At 46.1% G+C, this 20,000-nt stretch overlaps 1 protein-coding gene across 1 annotated transcript in view; it reads right to left on the minus strand.

Moving 5' to 3' along the window:
- Positions 1 to 20,000, minus strand: part of slit1b (slit homolog 1b (Drosophila)) — a 191,193-nt gene that overhangs the window by 151,259 nt on the left and 19,934 nt on the right. Inside the window, exons 2-4 of the mRNA XM_052526092.1 lie at positions 19,162 to 19,233; positions 13,915 to 13,986; positions 13,445 to 13,516 (exon numbers count right to left, since the gene is read on the minus strand). Of these exons, the coding sequence (XP_052382052.1) occupies positions 13,445 to 13,516; positions 13,915 to 13,986; positions 19,162 to 19,233 (216 nt within the window). The remainder of the gene's footprint in view (positions 1 to 13,444; positions 13,517 to 13,914; positions 13,987 to 19,161; positions 19,234 to 20,000) is intronic.

The raw sequence follows: 20,000 nt of genomic DNA on the forward strand, positions 1-20,000 counted from the left end.
ATAGATCCAGTATCCCTGTACATTATAATATGGAACTGACCCTGTATATAGTATTCTTACTTACTTGATCGTGCTCTTAGTTCTTTTTATATCTGTGGGCTTTTGTTCTACCTTGTATTTCTCAGTATTACATTGTCATTGATTACTGCATAGTTGGGGTTATAGCTGAGCATTAAAGGTATTTCACTGTACTTTAAAAGTGAAACTAATAATACTGTATGAGAGGGGAGTGGATAGTGAGTCTCTTCTGAAGACAACAGCCGAGTCTGTTCTCTCTTCCTTAAAGAACTGCCCTGCCTAACGAACCTCCTCTTCTTAATGAGCATCTCTGGGTAATGACTGTTTTGATGTTGCCTCTCCTCCCACACACACACACCTCATTACCACAAACAAACTCCCACCGACACACACAAGGCCCATTACCTACCCAATCACAGTAAATTATACGGGTAAACAGTATCTTCACGCTCCGGTGCCTCGCTAAACGCTAATTAAGACAGCTGTCATGACCGGCTGGCGCTCCCGTTCATCACCACTTGAACCGTTTAACAGCACCGGGAGAGACAGCACATATTACCGTTCAAGAGGAGAACGCCACAGTAGCTACCGTTCCGTTAGCATAATGTGAGGAGAGTTAACAGATACAATGCTGTTTGTGGACTTGTTTTCCTATCTTGTCAGGACCAGAAATTACTTTTTTAACATTTTATTTCAACTATATTTAACTAGGTAGAGTTGAGAACAAGTTCTCATTTACAACTGCGACCTGGCCAAGATAAAGCCAAGCAGTGCGACACAAACAACAACACAGAGTTACACATGGGAAAAATACATGTAGAGTCAATAACACAATAGAAAAATCTATATACAGTGAGTGCAAATGTAGTAAGATTAGGGAGGTAAGGCAATAAATAGGCCATGGTGGAGAAATAATTACAATATAGCATTAACACTGGAGTGATAGATGTGCAGATGATGGTGTGCAAGTAGAGATACTGAGGTGCAAAAGAGCAAAAATAAATAACAATATGGGGATGAGGTAGTTGGATGGGCTATTTACAGATGGGCTGTGTACAGGTGCAGTGATCGGTAAGCTGCTCTGATAGCTGATGCTTAAAGATCGTGAGGGAGATATAAGTCTCCAGCTTCAGCGATGTTTGCATTTCGTTCCAGTCATTGGCAGCAGAGAACTGGAAGGAAAGGCGGCCAAAGGAGGAGTTGGCTTTGGGGATGACCAGTGAAATATACCTGCTGGAGGGCGTGCTATGGGTGGGTGTTGCTATGGTGACCAGTGAGCTGAGATACGGTATGGCTTCACCAAGCAAATACTTATAGATTACCTGGAGCCAGTGGATTTGGCGACAAATATGAAGCGAGGGCCAGCCAACGAGAGCATACAGGTTGCAGTGGTGGGTAGTATATGGGGTTTTGGTAACAGAATGATGGCACTGTGATAGACTACTTCCAATTTGCTAAGTAGAGTGTTGGAGGCTATTTTGTAAATGACATCGCCGAAGTCAAGGTTCGGTAGGATAGTCAGTTTTACGAGGGTATGTTTAGCAGCATGAGTGAAGGAGGCTTTTTTACGAAATAGGAAGCCGATTTTAGATTTAATTTTGGATTGGAGATCCTTAATGTGAGTCTAGAAGGAGAGTTTGCAGTCTAACCAGACACCTAGGTATTTGTAGTTGTCCACATATTCTAAGTCAGAACCGTTCAGAGTAGTGATAATAGATCGCTGTCCGCCCGACTAGCGAAGAGCATGCATTTAGTTTTACTAGCATTGAAGAGCAGTTGGAGGCCACGGAAGGAGAGTTGTATGGCATTGAAGCTCATCTGGAGGTTAGTTAACACAGTGTCCAAAAAAGGGACAAAAGTACACAGCAGCAACAAGAGCGACATCATTGATGCATACAGAGAAGAGAGTCGGTCCAAGAATTGAACCGAGGCACCCCCATAGAGACTGCCAGAGGTCCGGACAACAGGCCCTCCGATTTGACACACTGAACTCTATCTGAGAAGAAGTTGGTGAACCAGGCGAGGTAGTCATTTGAGAAACCAAGGCTGTTGAGTCTGCCGATAAGAATGCGGTATTTGCCAGAGTCGAAAGCCTTGGCCAGGTCGATGAAGACCGCTGCATAGTACTGTCTTTCATCGATGGCGGTTATGATATCCTTTAGGACCTTGAGCGTGGTTGAGGTGCACCCAGGAACAGCTCGGGAAACCAGGTTGCATAGCAGAGAAGGTACGGTGCGATTTGAAATGGTCGGTGATCTGTTTGTTATCTTGGCTTTCAAAGACTTCAGAAAGGCAGGGTAGGATAGATATAAGTCAGTAACAGTTTGGGGCTAGAGTGTCTCCCCCTTTGAAGAGCGGCAGCTTTCCAATCTTTCGGGATCTCAGACAATATGAAAGAGAGGTTGAACAGGCTAGTAATAGGGGTTGCAACAATGGCGGTGGAAAATTTTAGAAAGAGAGGGTCCAGATTGTCTAGCCAGGCTGATTTGTAGGGGTCCAGATTTTGCAGCTCTTTCAGAACATCAGCTATCTGGATTTGGGTGAAGGAGAAGCGGGGGTGGAGGCTTGGGAAAGTTGCTGCGGTGGGTGCAGAGCTGTTGGCCGGGGTGGGGTTAGCCAGGTGGAAAGCATGGCCAGCCGTAGAAAAATGCTTTTTGAAATTCTCGATTATCGTACATTTATCAATGGTGACAGTGTTTCCTAGCATCAGTGCAGTGGGCAGCTGGGAGGAGGTGCTCTTATTCTCCAAGGACTTTACAGTGTCCCAAAACCTTTTGGAATTTGTGCTACAGGATGCAAATTTCTGTTTGAAAAAGCTAGCCTTCGCTTTCCGAACTGACTGTGTATATTGGTTCCTAACTTCCATGAAAAGCTGCATATCGCGGGGGCTATTCGATGCTAATGCAGTACGCCACAGGATGTTTTTGTGCTGGTCAAGGGCAGTCAAGTCTGGAAAGAACCACGGGCTATATCTGATCTTAGTTCATTTTTTTTGAATGGGGCATACTTATTTAAGATGGTGAGGATAGCACTTATAAAGAATAACCAGGCATTCTCTACTTACGGGATGAGGTCAATATCCTTCCAGGATACCCGGGCCAGGTCGATTAGAAAGGCCTGCTCGCTGATGTGTTTTAGGGAGCTTTTGACAGTGATGAGGGGTGGTCGTTTGACCGCGGACCCATTACGGATGCAGGCAATGAGGCAGTGATCGAGTTACCAGAATGTCCTGACAAGTCACCAGAATGTCCTGACAAGTCACCAGAATGTCCTGACAAGTCACCAGAATGTCCTGACAAGTCACCAGAATGTCCTGACAAGACACCAGAATGTCCTGACAAGTCACCAGAATGTCCTGACAAGTCACCAGAATGTCCTGAAAAGTTAGCAGAATGTCCTGACAAGTCACCAGAATGTCCTGACAAGTCACCAGAATGTCCTGACAAGTCACCAAAATGTCCTGACAAGTCACCAAAATGTCCTGACAAGTGACCAGAATGTCCTGAGAAGATAGGAAAGTCGGGACATTTTGCATGTCCTGAAAAGTAAAAGGGTTAGGTTTAGGGGTTTGTGGTGAGGGTTAAGGTTTAGGGGTTTGTGGTGAGGGTTAAGGTTTAGGGGTTTGTGGTGAGGGTTAAGGTTTAGGGGTTTGTGGTGAGGGTTAAGGTTTAGGGGTTTGTGGTGAGGGTTTAGGGGTTTGTGGTGAGGGTTAAGGTTTAGGGGTTTGTGGTGAGGGTTAAGGGTTAAGGTTTAGGGGTTTGTGGTGAGGGTTAAGGTTTAGGGGTTTGTGGTGAGGGTTTAGGGGTTTGTGGTGAGGGTTAAGGTTTAGGGGTTTGTGGTGAGGGTTAAGGTTTAGGGGTTTGTGGTGAGGGTTAAGGGTTAAGGTTTAGGGGTTTGTGGTGAGGGTTAAGGTTTAGGGGTTTGTGGTGAGGGTTTAGGGGTTTGTGGTGAGGGTTAAGGTTTAGGGGTTTGTGGTGAGGGTTAAGGGTTAAGGTTTAGGGGTTTGTGGTGAGGGTTAAGGTTTAGGGGTTTGTGGTGAGGGTTTAGGGGTTTGTGGTGAGGGTTAAGGTTTAGGGGTTTGTGGTGAGGGTTAAGGTTTAGGGGTTTGTGGTGAGGGTTAAGGGTTAAGGTTTAGGGGTTTGTGGTGAGGGTTAAGGTTTAGGGGTTTGTGGTGAGGGTTAAGGTTTAGGGGTTTGTGGTGAGGGTTAAGGTTTAGGGGTTTGTGGTGAGGGTTAAGGTTTAGGGGTTTGTGGTGAGGGTTAAGGTTTAGGGGTTTGTGGTGAGGGTTAAGGTTTAGGGGTTTGGGTGAGGGTTAAGGTTTAGGGGTTTGTGGTGAGGGTTAAGGTTTAGGGGTTTGTGGTGAGGGTTAGGTTTAGGGGTTTGTGGTGAGGGTTAAGGTTTAGGGGTTTGTGGTGAGGGTTAAGGTTTAGGGGTTTGTGGTGAGGGTTAAGGTTTAGGGGTTTGTGGTTAGGGTTAAGGTTTTCGGGGTTTGTGGTGAGTGTTAAGGTTTAGGGGTTTGTGGTGAGGGTTAAGGTTTAGGGGTTTAGCAAAATTGTAATATGAATGAGAATACATTTTTACTCCCCCCAAAAATCGAAAGGTAACGAAAAACTAACTCTAATGTTTACTGAAACAACACAAAATGAAAGTACGTTATTGAAAATATTTTTTCCCTCCATACTATGGGTTTTCCCCAGTGCATGTTTTATAGAAGCTTCCACCCTACTCAGCAATAAGGGTTAAGGTTTAGGGGTTTGTGGTGAGGGTTAAGGTTTAGGGGTTTGTGGTGAGGGTTTAGGGGTTTGTGGTGAGGGTTAAGGTTTAGGGGTTTGTGGTGAGGGTTAAGGTTTAGGGGTTTGTGGTGAGGGTTAAGGGTTAAGGTTTAGGGGTTTGTGGTGAGGGTTAAGGTTTAGGGGTTTGTGGTGAGGGTTAAGGTTTAGGGGTTTGTGGTGAGGGTTAAGGTTTAGGGGTTTGTGGTGAGGGTTAAGGTTTAGGGGTTTGTGGTGAGGGTTAAGGTTTAGGGGTTGTGGTGAGGGTTAAGGTTTAGGGGTTTGTGGTGAGGGTTAAGGTTTAGGGGTTTGTGGTGAGGGTTAAGGTTTAGGGGTTTGTGGTGAGGGTTAGGTTTAGGGGTTTGTGGTGAGGGTTAAGGTTTAGGGGTTTGTGGTGAGGGTTAAGGTTTAGGGGTTTGTGGTGAGGGTTAAGGTTTAGGGGTTTGTGGTTAGGGTTAAGGTTTTCGGGGTTTGTGGTGAGTGTTAAGGTTTAGGGGTTTGTGGTGAGGGTTAAGGTTTAGGGGTTTGTGGTGAGGGTTAAGGTTTAGGGGTTTGTGGTGAGGGTTAAGGGTTAAGGTTTAGGGGTTTGTGGTGAGGGTTAAGGTTTAGGGGTTTGTGGTGAGGGTTAAGGTTTAGGGGTTTGTGGTGAGGGTTAAGGTTTAGGGGTTTGTGGTGAGGGTTAAGGTTTAGGGGTTTGTGGTGAGGGTTAAGGTTTAGGGGTTGTGGTGAGGGTTAAGGTTTAGGGGTTTGTGGTGAGGGTTAAGGTTTAGGGGTTTGTGGTGAGGGTTAAGGTTTAGGGGTTTGTGGTGAGGGTTAGGTTTAGGGGTTTGTGGTGAGGGTTAAGGTTTAGGGGTTTGTGGTGAGGGTTAAGGTTTAGGGGTTTGTGGTGAGGGTTAAGGTTTAGGGGTTTGTGGTTAGGGTTAAGGTTTTCGGGGTTTGTGGTGAGTGTTAAGGTTTAGGGGTTTGTGGTGAGGGTTAAGGTTTAGGGGTTTAGCAAAATTGTAATATGAATGAGAATACATTTTTACTCCCCCCAAAAATCGAAAGGTAACGAAAAACTAACTCTAATGTTTACTGAAACAACACAAAATGAAAGTACGTTATTGAAAATATTTTTTTCCTCCATACTATGGGTTTTCCCCAGTGCATGTTTTATAGAAGCTTCCACCCTACTCAGCAATAACACTGGAGGGTGTGTGTGTGTGTGAGAGTGATGGGGGAACGGGTGAGACAGGAACAAGTGGACTAAGGGTTGAGTTCACCTCAAGGTCAAAGCGCACACACACACACACACACACACACACACACACACACACACACACACACACACACACACACACACACACACACACACACACACACACACACACACACACACACACACACACACACACACACACACACACACACAGCTCCACCTGTGCCTCAGTAATCCCTGGTTAGCCCCAGGGGTGAGGGCCTATTCCGGGGAGAGGAAACCAGGGAGGGCCCTTCCCTCTGGGTATCCAACAGACAAAGACTGGCTCTGGGTGTGGAGCTACCACAACACAGACACACACAAAAGACAGGATACACACAGAGAGAGAAAACAACAGGGAGAGGGGATGGAGAGAGAAAAAGGAGAGGCAGAGAGAACGATGGAGGGAGAAGGAAGGAGGAAGGGGGGATGGAAGAAGGATATAAGTGAGGGAGATGTGTGTATTCCTCTCCTCCTCCTCCTTCTCCTCCCTGTGTGTTAGCATGTTGTGTGTATTCCTCTCCTCCTCCTCCCTGTGTGTTAGCATGTTGTGTGTATTCCTCTCCTCCTCCTCCTCCCTGTGTGTTAGCATGTTGTGTGTATTCCTCTCCTCCTCCTCCCTGTGTGTTAGCATGTTGTGTGTATTCCTCCTCCTCCTCCTCCTCCTCCTCCCTATGTGTTAGCATGTTGTGTGTATTCCTCTCCTCCTCCTCCCTGTGTGTTAGCATGTTGTGTGTATTCCTCTCCTCCTCCTCCCTGTGTGTTAGCATGTTGTGTGTATTCCTCTCCTCCTCCTCCCTGTGTGTTAGCATGTTGTGTGTATTCCTCTCCTCCTCCTCCCTGTGTGTTAGCATGTTGTGTATTCCTCTCCTCCTCCTCCTCCTCCTCCTCCTCCTCCTCCTCCTCCCTGTGTGTTAGCATGTTGTGTGTATTCCTCTCCTCCTCCCTGTGTGTTAGCATGTTGTGTGTATTCCTCCTCCTCCTCCTCCTCCTCCTCCTCCTCCTCCTCCCTATGTGTTAGCATGTTGTGTGTATTACTCTCTTCCTCCTCCTCCTCCTCCTCCTCCTCCCTGTGTGTTAGCATGTTGTGCGTATTCCTCTCCTCCTCCCTGTGTGTTAGCATGTTGTGTGTATTCCTCTCCTCCTCCTCTTCCTCCCTGTGTGCTGGCGTGTTTCAGAGGAAGAGGTCTGCTGGGACTGAGGCTTTATGATGTCCATCAACACAGCACGGAAACATCTCCCTCCCTCCCTGTTGTGTGTTTACTGATTGATTGAACATGCCAAGTCCATCTGGTGATTCCCTGATGGGAGCGACAGTGTGAAATTGCACAATAACAAACAAGCCAACCCCCCCCCACACACCTTTCCCTCTCTCCTTCTCTATCCCCTTTTCTCTCTTTCTAACCCACCTATGTTTCTATCACATTCTCTCCATCTCCCTTTCAACAACTACTCTCATTCTCCCCTACCCCCCTCTCCCTTTCCCTTCTCTCTCTGAACTCTGTTAGAGCCCATAATCCATCCATCCATCCACACCAACACACACACACACCTGTCATGCTGGGATCAATCAATCGGATAATTAAAGAGTTACTCTGTGTTTGCTTTTCTCTCTCTCCGTCACTCTCTTTCTCCGTCTGTGTTTGTGTATCTGTCTCCTAGTGTCTCCAAGCAGTAGCACGGAAACCCAAATACCCCCCTTTCTCCTCACCACACACACATAACACATACCCAGACTCGCTGTGTTCACACACACAGCACACACACACTGCTCAGACCCAAAATGCTGCAATAAACCACCATTGGCCAGCAAACCATCTGGATAGGAAAACTGTAAGACGTTACAGAGTGAAGCTCCAGAACACATGTTGTTGTTGTTGTTGTTGTTGTTGTTGTTGTTGTTTTGGCTCTGTACTCCAGCACTTTGAAATGATACAATGACTATGAGGTTAAATATGCATTTGTTTTTTTATCCGTATCAAGTAAACGTTCAGAAATTACAGCCTTTTTGTACATCGTCCCCTCATTTTAGGGGACCAAAAGTATTGGGACAAATTCACTTATATGGGTATTCAGTATTTGGTCCCATACTGAGAAAGTTACAGACGCCCAAATATCACACCTCTTTTATTGGGCTGAATCTGAAACAAGCAAAACAAACAGCAAATGTATCCAACATGTCTATAGAGTCACAAGCTTGATGTAGTCATTGTGTGCTGTGAATGTGAGACCAAATACTACACTTTTTACTACTTCAATACAGATATAAGTGAATTTGTCCCAATACTGTTGGTCCCCTAGAATGGGAGACAAACGTACGAAAAGTGTTCACCCGATATGGATGAAAATACCCTTAAAGCTGACAGTACGTGTTCACCCGATATGGATGAAAATACCCTTAAAGCTGACAGTAAGTGTTCACCTGATATGGATGAAAACACCCTTAAAGCTGACAGTAAGTGTTCACCTGATATGGATGAAAATACCCTTAAAGCTGACAGTAAGTGTTCACCTGATATGGATGAAAATACCCTTAAAGCTGACAGTAAGTGTTCACCCGATATGGATGAAAATACCCTTAAAGCTGACAGTACGTGTTCACCCGATATGGATGAAAATACCCTTAAAGCTGACAGTACGTGTTCACCCGATATGGATGAAAATACCCTTAAAGCTGACAGTAAGTGTTCACCCGATATGGATGAAAATACCCTTAAAGCTGACAGTAAGTGTTCACCTGATATGGATGAAAATACCCTTAAAGCTGACAGTAAGTGTTCACCCGATATGGATGAAAATACCCTTAAAGCTGACAGTAAGTGTTCACCTGATATGGATGAAAACACCCTTAAAGCTGACAGTACGTGTTCACCCGATATGGATGAAAACACCCTTAAAGCTGACAGTACGTGTTCACCCGATATGGATGAAAATACCCTTAAAGCTGACAGTAAGTGTTCACCCGATATGGATGAAAACACCCTTAAAGCTGACAGTAAGTGTTCACCCGATATGGATGAAAACACCCTTAAAGCTGACAGTAAGTGTTCACCCGATATGGATGAAAATACCCTTAAAGCTGACAGTACGTGTTCACCCGATATGGATGAAAATAGTATAGTGTGGTCCAGTCGTGTATAGTGTACAGGGTGGTAGAGTAGTGTATAGTGTACAGGGTGGTAGAGTAGTGTATAGTGTACAGGGTGGTAGAGTAGTGTATAGTGTACAGGGTGGTAGAGTAGTGTATAGTGTGGTAGAGTAGTGTATAGTGTACAGGGTGGTAGAGTAGTGTATAGTGTGGTAGAGTAGTGTATAGTGTACAGGGTGGTAGAGTAGTGTACAGGGTGGTAGAGTAGTGTATAGTGTACAGGGTGGTAGAGTAGTGTATAGTGTACAGGGTGGTAGAGTAGTGTATAGTGTGGTAGAGTAGTGTATAGTGTACAGGGTGGTACAGTAGTGTATAGTGTACAGGGTGGTACAGTAGTGTACAGGGTGGTAGAGTAGTGTATAGTGTGGTAGAGTAGTGTATAGTGTACAGGGTGGTAGAGTAGTGTATAGTGTACAGGGTGGTACAGTAGTGTATAGTGTACAGGGTGGTACAGTAGTGTACAGGGTGGTAGAGTAGTGTATAGTGTGGTAGAGTAGTGTATAGTGTGGTCCAGTCGTGTTTAGTGTACAGGGTGGTAGAGTAGTGTATAGTGTACAGGGTGGTACAGTAGTGTATAGTGTACAGGGTGGTACAGTAGTGTACAGGGTGGTAGAGTAGTGTATAGTGTGGTAGAGTAGTGTATAGTGTGGTCCAGTCGTGTTTAGTGTACAGGGTGGTAGAGTAGTGTATAGTGTACAGGGTGGTACAGTAGTGTAAAGGGTGGTAGAGTAGTGTATAGTGTGGTAGAGTAGTGTATAGTGTACAGGGTGGTATAGTGTATAGTGTACAGGGTGGTACAGTAGTGTACAGGGTGGTAGAGTAGTGTATAGTGTACAGGGTGGTAGAGTAGTGTATAGTGTGGTAGAGTAGTGTATAGTGTACAGGGTGGTAGAGTAGTGTATAGTGTGGTAGAGTAGTGTATAGTGTACAGGGTGGTAGAGTAGTGTATAGTGTACAGGGTGGTAGAGTAGTGTATAGTGTACAGGGTGGTAGAGTAGTGTATAGTGTACAGGGTGGTAGAGTAGTGTATAGTGTGGTAGAGTAGTGTATAGTGTACAGGGTGGTACAGTAGTGTATAGTGTACAGGGTGGTACAGTAGTGTACAGGGTGGTAGAGTAGTGTATAGTGTGGTAGAGTAGTGTATAGTGTACAGGGTGGTATAGTAGTGTATAGTGTACAGGGTGGTAGAGTAGTGTATAGTGTACAGGGTGGTAGAGTAGTGTATAGTGTGGTAGAGTAGTGTATAGTGTACAGGGTGGTACAGTAGTGTATAGTGTACAGGGTGGTACAGTAGTGTACAGGGTGGTAGAGTAGTGTATAGTGTGGTAGAGTAGTGTATAGTGTACAGGGTGGTAGAGTAGTGTATAGTGTACAGGATGGTACAGTAGTGTATAGTGTACAGGGTGGTACAGTAGTGTACAGGGTGGTAGAGTAGTGTATAGTGTGGTAGAGTAGTGTATAGTGTGGTCCAGTCGTGTTTAGTGTACAGGGTGGTAGAGTAGTGTATAGTGTACAGGGTGGTACAGTAGTGTATAGTGTACAGGGTGGTAGAGTAGTGTATAGTGTACAGGGTGGTAGAGTAGTGTATAGGGTGGTAGAGTAGTGTATAGTGTGGTAGAGTAGTGTATAGTGTACAGGGTGGTAGAGTAGTGTATAGTGTACAGGGTGGTAGAGTAGTGTATAGTGTACAGGGTGGTAGAGTAGTGTATAGTGTACAGGGTGGTAGAGTAGTGTATATTGTGGTAGAGTAGTGTATAGTGTACAGGGTGGTACAGTAGTGTATAGTGTACAGGGTGGTACAGTAGTGTACAGGGTGGTAGAGTAGTGTATAGTGTGGTAGAGTAGTGTATAGTGTACAGGGTGGTATAGTAGTGTATAGTGTACAGGGTGGTAGAGTACTGTATAGTGTACAGGGTGGTAGAGTAGTGTATAGTGTGGTAGAGTAGTGTATAGTGTACAGGGTGGTACAGTAGTGTATAGTGTACAGGGTGGTACAGTAGTGTACAGGGTGGTAGAGTAGTGTATAGTGTGGTAGAGTAGTGTATAGTGTACAGGGTGGTAGAGTAGTGTATAGTGTACAGGGTGGTACAGTAGTGTATAGTGTACAGGGTGGTACAGTAGTGTACAGGGTGGTAGAGTAGTGTATAGTGTGGTAGAGTAGTGTATAGTGTGGTCCAGTCGTGTTTAGTGTACAGGGTGGTAGAGTAGTGTATAGTGTACAGGGTGGTACAGTAGTGTATAGTGTACAGGGTGGTAGAGTAGTGTATAGTGTACAGGGTGGTTGAGTAGTGTATAGTGTGGTAGAGTAGTGTATAGTGTACAGGGTGGTACAGTAGTGTATAGTGTACAGGGTGGTACAGTAGTGTACAGGGTGGTAGAGTAGTGTATAGTGTGGTAGAGTAGTGTATAGTGTACAGGGTGGTAGAGTAGTGTATAGTGTACAGGGTGGTACAGTAGTGTACAGGGTGGTAGAGTAGTGTATAGTGTACAGGGTGGTAGAGTAGTGTACAGGGTGGTAGAGTAGTGTATAGTGTGGTACAGTAGTGTACAGGGTGGTAGAGTAGTGTATAGTGTACAGGGTGGTAGAGTAGTGTATAGTGTGGTAGAGTAGTGTATAGTGTACAGGGTGGTAGAGTAGTGTATAGTGTACAGGGTGGTAGAGTAGTGTATAGTGTACAGGGTGGTAGAGTAGTGTATAGTGTGGTAGAGTAGTGTATAGTGTGGTAGAGTAGTGTATAGTGTACAGGGTGGTACAGTAGTGTATAGTGTACAGGGTGGTACAGTAGTGTACAGGGTGGTAGAGTAGTGTATAGTGTGGTAGAGTAGTGTATAGTGTACAGGGTGGTAGAGTAGTGTATAGTGTGGTAGAGTAGTGTATAGTGTGGTAGAGTAGTGTATAGTGTACAGGGTGGTACAGTAGTGTATAGTGTACAGGGTGGTACAGTAGTGTACAGGGTGGTAGAGTAGTGTATAGTGTGGTAGAGTAGTGTATAGTGTACAGGGTGGTAGAGTAGTGTATAGTGTACAGGGTGGTAGAGTAGTGTATAGTGTACAGGGTGGTAGAGTAGTGTATAGTGTACAGGGTGGTAGAGTAGTGTATAGTGTGGTAGAGTACTGTATAGTGTACAGGGTGGTACAGTAGTGTATAGTGTACAGGGTGGTACAGTAGTGTACAGGGTGGTAGAGTAGTGTATAGTGTGGTAGAGTAGTGTATAGTGTACAGGGTGGTAGAGTAGTGTATAGTGTACAGGGTGGTACAGTAGTGTATAGTGTACAGGGTGGTACAGTAGTGTACAGGGTGGTAGAGTAGTGTATAGTGTGGTAGAGTAGTGTATAGTGTGGTCCAGTCGTGTTTAGTGTACAGGGTGGTAGAGTAGTGTATAGTGTACAGGGTGGTACAGTAGTGTATAGTGTACAGGGTGGTACAGTAGTGTACAGGGTGGTAGAGTAGTGTATAGTGTGGTAGAGTAGTGTATAGTGTGGTCCAGTCGTGTTTAGTGTACAGGGTGGTAGAGTAGTGTATAGTGTACAGGGTGGTACAGTAGTGTACAGGGTGGTAGAGTAGTGTATAGTGTACATGGTGGTAGAGTAGTGTACAGGGTGGTAGAGTAGTGTATAGTGTGGTACAGTAGTGTACAGGGTGGTAGAGTAGTGTATAGTGTACAGGGTGGTAGAGTAGTGTACAGGGTGGTAGAGTAGTGTATAGTGTACAGGGTGGTAGAGTAGTGTATAGTGTACAGGGTGGTAGAGTAGTGTATAGTGTACAGGGTGGTAGAGTAGTGTACAGGGTGGTAGAGTAGTGTATAGTGTACAGGGTGGTAGAGTATAATATAATAATAATATAATAATATATGCCATTTAGCAGACGCTTTTATCCAAAGCGACTTACAGTCATGTGTGCATACATTCTACGTATGGGTGGTCCCGGGGATCGAACTCACTACCCTGGCGTTACAAGCGCCATGCTCTACCAACTGAGCTACAGAAGGACTAGTGGGTAGAGTAGTGTATAGTGTACAGGGTGGTAGAGTAGTGTATAGTGTACAGGGTGGTAGTGTATAGTGTGGTAGAGTAGTGTATAGTGTACAGGGTGGTAGAGTAGTGTACAGGGTGGTAGAGTAGTGTATAGTGTACAGGGTGGTAGAGTAGTGTACAGGGTGGTAGAGTAGTGTATAGTGTACAGGGTGGTAGAGTAGTGTATAGTGTACAGGGTGGTAGAGTAGTGTATAGTGTGGTAGAGTAGTGTATAGGGTGGTTAAATAGGGTACTCACAGTCGAGCCAGAGCCTCATTCTTCTGGAACAGGAGTTCAGGGAGCTGAGTGAGACGGTTCCTGTTCAGACGACTGTTCAGAAGGACAGAACACATTAGAAACCAGACTCTCTCTCTGTGTGTCTGTGTCTGTGTGTGTCTGTGTGTCTGTGTGTCTGTGTGTGTCTGTGTCTGTGTGTGTGTGTCTGTGTCTGTGTGTGTGTGTGTGTCTGTGTGTGTGTGTGTGTGTGTGTGTCTGTCTGTCTGTCTGTCTGTCTGTCTGTCTGTCTGTGTCTGTCTGTCTGTCTGTCTGTCTGTCTGTCTGTCTGTCTGTCTGTCTGTCTATCTGTCTGTCTGTCTGTCTGTGTGTGTGTGTGTGTGTGTGTGTGTGTGTGTGTGTGTGTGTGTGTGTGTGTGTGTGTGTGTGTGTGTCTGTGTGTGTCTGTGTCTGTGTCTGTGTGTGTGTGTGTGTGTGTGTGTGTGCGAGCTCACAGTCTCTCCATTTCCTTCAGATCATCAAATGCTCCTCTCTCAATGTTATTTATCTGGTTCTCCATCAGGTGACTGAAGAGAATGAGAGAAGGATGGAGAGAATGGATGGAAGAGAGAGGGAGGAAGGATGGAGGAAGAGAGTGGGAGGAAGGATGGAGGAAGAGAGAGGGGGAAGGATGGAGGAAGAGAGAGGGAGGAAGGATGGAGGAAGAGAGAGGGAGGAAGGATGGAGGAAGAGAGAGGGAGGAAGGATGGAGGAAGAGAGAGGGAGGAAGGATGGAGGAAGAGAGAGGAAGGATGGAGGAAGGAGGAAGGATGGAGAAAGAGAGAGGGAGGAAGGATGGAGAAAGAGAGAGGGAGGAAGGATGGAGGAGAGGAGGAAGGATGGAGATGGAGGAGAGAGAGGATGGAGGAGGAGGGAGGAGGAAGAGAGAGGGGAAGGATGGAGGAAGAGAGGGGAGGAAGGATGGAGGAAGAGAGAGGGAGGAAGGATGGAGGAAGAGAGAGGAAGGGAGGAAGGAGGGAGGAAGGAGGAAGAGAGAGGGAGGAAGGATGGAGGAAGAGAGGGAGGAAGGGGAGGAAGGAGGAAGGATGGAGGAAGAGAGAGGGAGGAAGGATGGAGGAAGAGAGAGGGAGGAAGGATGGAGGAAGAGAGAGGGAGGAAGGATGGAGAAAGAGAGAGGGAGGAAGGATGGAGGAGAGAGAGGAAGGATGGAGAGGAAGGAAGGATGGAGGAAGAAGAGGAAGGATGGAGGAGGAAGGATGGAGGAAGAGAGAGGGAGGAAGGATGGAGGAAGGAGAGGAGGAAGTATGGAGGAAGAGAGAGGGAGGAAGGATGGAGGAAGAGAGTGGGAGGAAGTAGGAGGAGGATGGAGGAAGATGGAGGAAGGAGGAGGAAGGATGGAGGAAGAGAGAGGGAGGAAGGATGGAGAAAGAGAGGAAGGATGGAGGAAGAGAGGAAGGATGGAGGAAGAGAGTGGGAGGAAGGATGGAGGAAGAGAGTGGGAGGAAGGATGGAGGAAGAGAGGGAGGAAGGATGGAGGAAGAGAGAGGGAGGAAGGATGGAGGAAGAGAGAGGGAGGAAGGATGGAGGAAGAGAGAGGGAGGAAGTATGGAGGAAGAGAGAGGGAGGAAGGATGGAGGAAGAGTGGGAGGAAGGATGGAGGAAGAGAGGGAGGAAGGATGGAGGAAGAGAGAGGGAGGAAGGATGGAGGAAGAGAGTGGGAGGAAGGATGGAGGAAGAGAGAGGGAGGAAGGATGGAGGAAGAGTGATGGAGGAAGAGTGGGAGGAAGGATGGAGGAAGAGAGTGGGAGGAAGAGAGAGGGAGGAAGGATGGAGGAAGAGAGTGGGAGGAAGTATGGAGGAAGAGAGAGGGAGGAAGAATGGAGGAAGAGGGTGGGAGGAAGTATGGAGGAAGAGGAGGATATAGAGGTAGAAGAAAAAAGAGCAATTAATGATTGACCATATTGTATGGATCTCAACACAGCCCAAACAACATGTTAATGTAACGTATAACTTCTACCTGCTGTCTACACGGGTCAACACTTCATACTGCATCTCCCTGACAGCATCCAGTCTGACAACTGTCTGGACAGACACAGGGACAGACACAGGGACAGACACAGGGACAGACACAGGGACAGACACAGGGACAGACACAGGGACAGACACAGGGACAGACACAGGGACAGACACAGGGACAGACACAGGGACAGACACAGGGACAGACACAGGGACAGACACAGGGACAGACACAGGGACAGACACAGGGACAGACACAGGGACAGACACAGGGACAGGACGGTAACTAACCCAAGGAGATGTTATTAGTAACTATTCGTTTCCCATTGAGGGTTTTAACCCACTATCACACACACACACACACACACATACAGACACACGTCGTGTACAGCTAACCTTGTGGGGACACACAATTCAGTCCCATTCAAAATTCTATTTTCCCTAACCTTACCCTGACTTTAACTGAAAAACCTAACCTTAACCCTAACTCCTAACCTTTAACATAATTCTAACCTTGACCCTAGCTCCTAACCCTTAACCTAATTGTAACCTTAACCCCCTAGAAATAGCATTTGACCTTGTGGGGACTAACAAAATGTCCCAGTTGGTAAAATATTTGTTTGTTTTCTATTCTGGTCCCCACAAGATTAGTTAAACAAGTCCACACCCACACCCACACACACAAACACACTGTTATCTGTCTGACAGTGGTCTATGTCGAAAACAGTGTCAGTCTAACACAGCAACCTGAGACAACCAATCCCCTTCCTCCCCTGTAGTTCCACCCCAGCTTAACGGTATCTGTAAGAGCAGATGGGAGGCCTGTGTGTTCTGTTGGTAAAGTCAGTCAGTTGCTCTACCAGCGGTGTAATAAACACTCAATGTGTATGACAACCTCTGTATTAAAGCTGAGATCTGCAGAAGGTGAAACATCTATGTACCCTTGTACAAGGCGCCTAACCCTAATTGCTCCTGTAAGTCTCTCTGGATCAGAGCGTCTGCTAAATGACTAAAATGTCAAATGCAATAGTGCAAATGGCCGTGGCAGTTTCCCCCTACGGATTCCAGATTTAAAGTTCTGGTCCACTGTTCAGACCTGCAAAATACAAATCCATAATAACGTTCTGAACCGGTTCGAACCACAAAAAAGTACCGGTCATTTCTTTGCATTTCTCAACCCGTTTCATTTTTAGCTCATTAAATCCCACTTTGAAATCAACCACTGTGGTAATTTACATTTAAAATCTCATTAAATCACTACACTACACTGTGGTAAAATCAATCACTCACTGTGGATAGAGCAGCTTTCATGGACCAGAAAGCTAGTTGTTTAAACTTGATATTTGATGGACAGCCTGAAGGACAACCATCTCTGGAGCCCTCCAACTGACATTTTGCAGGTGGGGATTCAGAAGGACAACCATCTCTGGAGCCCTCCACCAATCAAACCTTTATGGTAGAGTGGCCAGACATGGACAACCATCTCTGCAGCCCTACCAATCAAACCTTTAGTGAAATGCCCTTCCTCTCTGGACTTTCCACCAACAGTGCAGTAATCAACATAGGATGTGTATATAATGTGTTTAGGAGGTGGCCAGACAGAAGACCCATCTCATTACTTCATCTTTAGTAAGTGGCCAGACAGAAGGACAACCATTCTGGAGCCCTCCACCAATCAGACCTTTATGGTAAAGTGGCCAGACATAAGGACAACCATCTCTGGAGCCCTCCACCAACCAGACCTTTATGGTAGAGTGGCCAGACAGAAGGACAACCATCTCTGGAGCCCTCCACCAATCAGACCTTTATGGTAGAGTGGCCAGACAGAAGGACAACCATCTCTGGAGCCCTCCACCAATCAGCCCTTTATGGTAGAGTGGCCAGACAGAAGGACAACCATCTCTGGAGCCCTCCACCAATCAGCCCTTTATGGTAGAGTGGCCAGACAGAAGGACAACCATCTCTGGAGCCCTCCACCAATCAGACCTTTATGGTAGAGTGGCCATTCAGAAGGACAACCATCTCTGGAGCCCTCCACCAATCAGACCTTTATGGTAGAGTGGCCAGACAGAAGGACAACCATCTCTGGAGCCCTCCACCAATCAGACCTTTATGGTAGAGTGGCCAGACAGAAGGACAACCATCTCTGGAGCCCTCCACCAATCAGCCCTTTATGGTAGAGTGGCCAGACAGAAGGACAACCATCTCTGCAGCCCTCCACCAATCAGACCTTTATGGTAGAGTGGCCAGACTGAAGGACAACCATCTCTGCAGCCCTCCACCAATCAGACCTTTATGGTAGAGTGGCCAGACAGAAGGACAACCATCTCTGGAGCCCTCCACCAATCAGACCTTTATGGTAGAGTGGCCAGACAGAAGGACAACCATCTCTGTAGCCCTCCACCAATCAGACCTTTATGGTAGAGTGGCCAGACAGAAGGACAACCATCTCTGGAGCCCTCCACCAATCAGACCTTTATGGTAGAGTGGCCAGACAGAAGGACAACCATCTCTGGAGCCCTCCACCAATCAGACCTTTATGGTAGAGTGGCCAGACAGAAGCCACTCCTTAGTAAAAGGCACATGAAAGCCCGTTTGGAGTTTTCCCAAAAGGCACATAAAGACTCTCAGACCATGAGCAACAAGATTCTCTGGTCTAATGAAACCAAGATTGAACTCTTTGGCCTGAATGCCAAGCGTCAGGTCTGGAGGAAACCTGGCACCATCCCTACGGTGAAGCATTGCGGTGGCAGCATCATGCTGTGGGGATGTTTTTCAGCGGCAGGAACTGGAAGACTAGTCAGGATTGAGGGGAGGATGAACAGAGCAAAGAACAGAGAGATCCTTGATGAAAACCTGCTCCAGAGCCCTTAGGACTTCAGACTGGTGCGAAGGTTCTGCCTTGTACACCGCAGGAGTGGCTTCAGGACAATTCTCTGAATGTCTTTGTGCGGCCGAGCCAGTGCACAGTCATGAACCCGATCGAACATCTCTAGAGAAACCTGAAAATAGCTGTGCAGCGATGCTCCCCATCCAACCTGACAGAGCTTGAGTGGATCTGCAGAGAAGAATGGGAGACACTCCCCAAATACAGGTGTGGCAAGCTTGTAGCGTCATACCCAAGGCTGTAATCGCTGCCAAAGCTGTTTCAACAAAGTACTGAGTAAAGGGTCTGAATACATGAATACAAGTAAATGTTATATTTAATTTTAAAAATTATCCATTTGCAAAAAAAAAAAATGAAACCTGTTTTTGCTTTGTCATTATGGGGTGTGCAGATTGCTGAGAATATAGTTTTTTTTAAATCAATTTGAGAACAAGGCTGTAATGTAACAAAGTCAAATGGTCTGAATAGTTTCACACAACACATCTTACCCTGTTGAAGTTAATAAAGCCCATGTGAAATGTGATAACTGTGTCCTTAAGCCTAGAAAACATACTGGCAGGCAGACACTGGAAGGAGAAGTTTCTGAGCGACAGAGGGACTGCTTTGCATTGGCACTTTGCTTGTGTTTCATGTGGGACAAAAACATTATCTCAACCTAAAAGAAAGTCATTAACCGGTTCTCATGCTTTTAAAATAATGGTTCTGTTCCGGACCACTAGAGATCACTTTTGCTCCCGGTTCTGTTCCTTGAACCAGTTCCAACTCCTGGTAACAGTAATATTGAGTGTAGTAAGACCTCACTGAGGTGAATAGTAGTGTAGTGAGGGACGGGACTTACAGAACTCTGAGGTGTTTGAGGCCAGAGAAGTCTGTCTTGCTGATGGTCGTCAGGTTGTTCCCATTTAGATCACTGGATGAGAGGGAAAAAACACACAGAATATTAGCAAACATGTTGGTCAAGATTGAACTCTTTGGCCTGAATGCCAAGCGTCATGTTGGAAGGAAACCTGGCACCATCCCTACGGTGAAGAATGGTGGTGGCACTCCCCAAAACTCCCCAAATACAGGTGTGGCAAGCTTGTAGCCTCATACCCAAGAAGACCTGAGGCTGTAATCGCTGCCAAAGGTGCTTCAACAAATTAATGAGCAAAGGGTCTGAATACTTATGTAAATGTGATATTTCATTTTCTTTGCAAACATTTCTAAAAACCTGTTTTTGCTTTGTCATTATGGAGGGAAAAAACATTTTAATAAATTTTAGAATAAGGCTGGAACGTAACAAAATGTGGAAAAAGTCAAGGGGTCTGAATATAATCCGAATGCACTGTAAACACAATAATACTATACTCTATCTCCTTTATCTAGGACTGGCCTTAGCTACAGGTAGAGCAGACTGGTTTCAGCGACAGTTCAGAATACACGACAGAAGTCAGTCTCTCTCTCTCCTTCTAGCTGTCTCAATCGCTCTCCTTCCCTCCCGCTCTCATTCACACACAGACACAGGTGCTGTGTGACAGGGGAACTGCAAATATGTTGGTGTTGTCTTGCCTGGGGCTACAACGTCTCTTTCAAACACCCACACAGTGTCCTCTGAGCAGCAGCCCACAGAGGTGCTGATTGGATGCAGCAGGCGGTCAACCAATCGCAGGGTGGTTTTATTAAGCCACAGCAGGTTGA

The sequence above is a fragment of the Oncorhynchus keta genome, chromosome 10 (genome assembly GCF_023373465.1).
Source record: "Oncorhynchus keta strain PuntledgeMale-10-30-2019 chromosome 10, Oket_V2, whole genome shotgun sequence".
Lineage (NCBI taxonomy): Eukaryota > Metazoa > Chordata > Actinopteri > Salmoniformes > Salmonidae > Oncorhynchus > Oncorhynchus keta.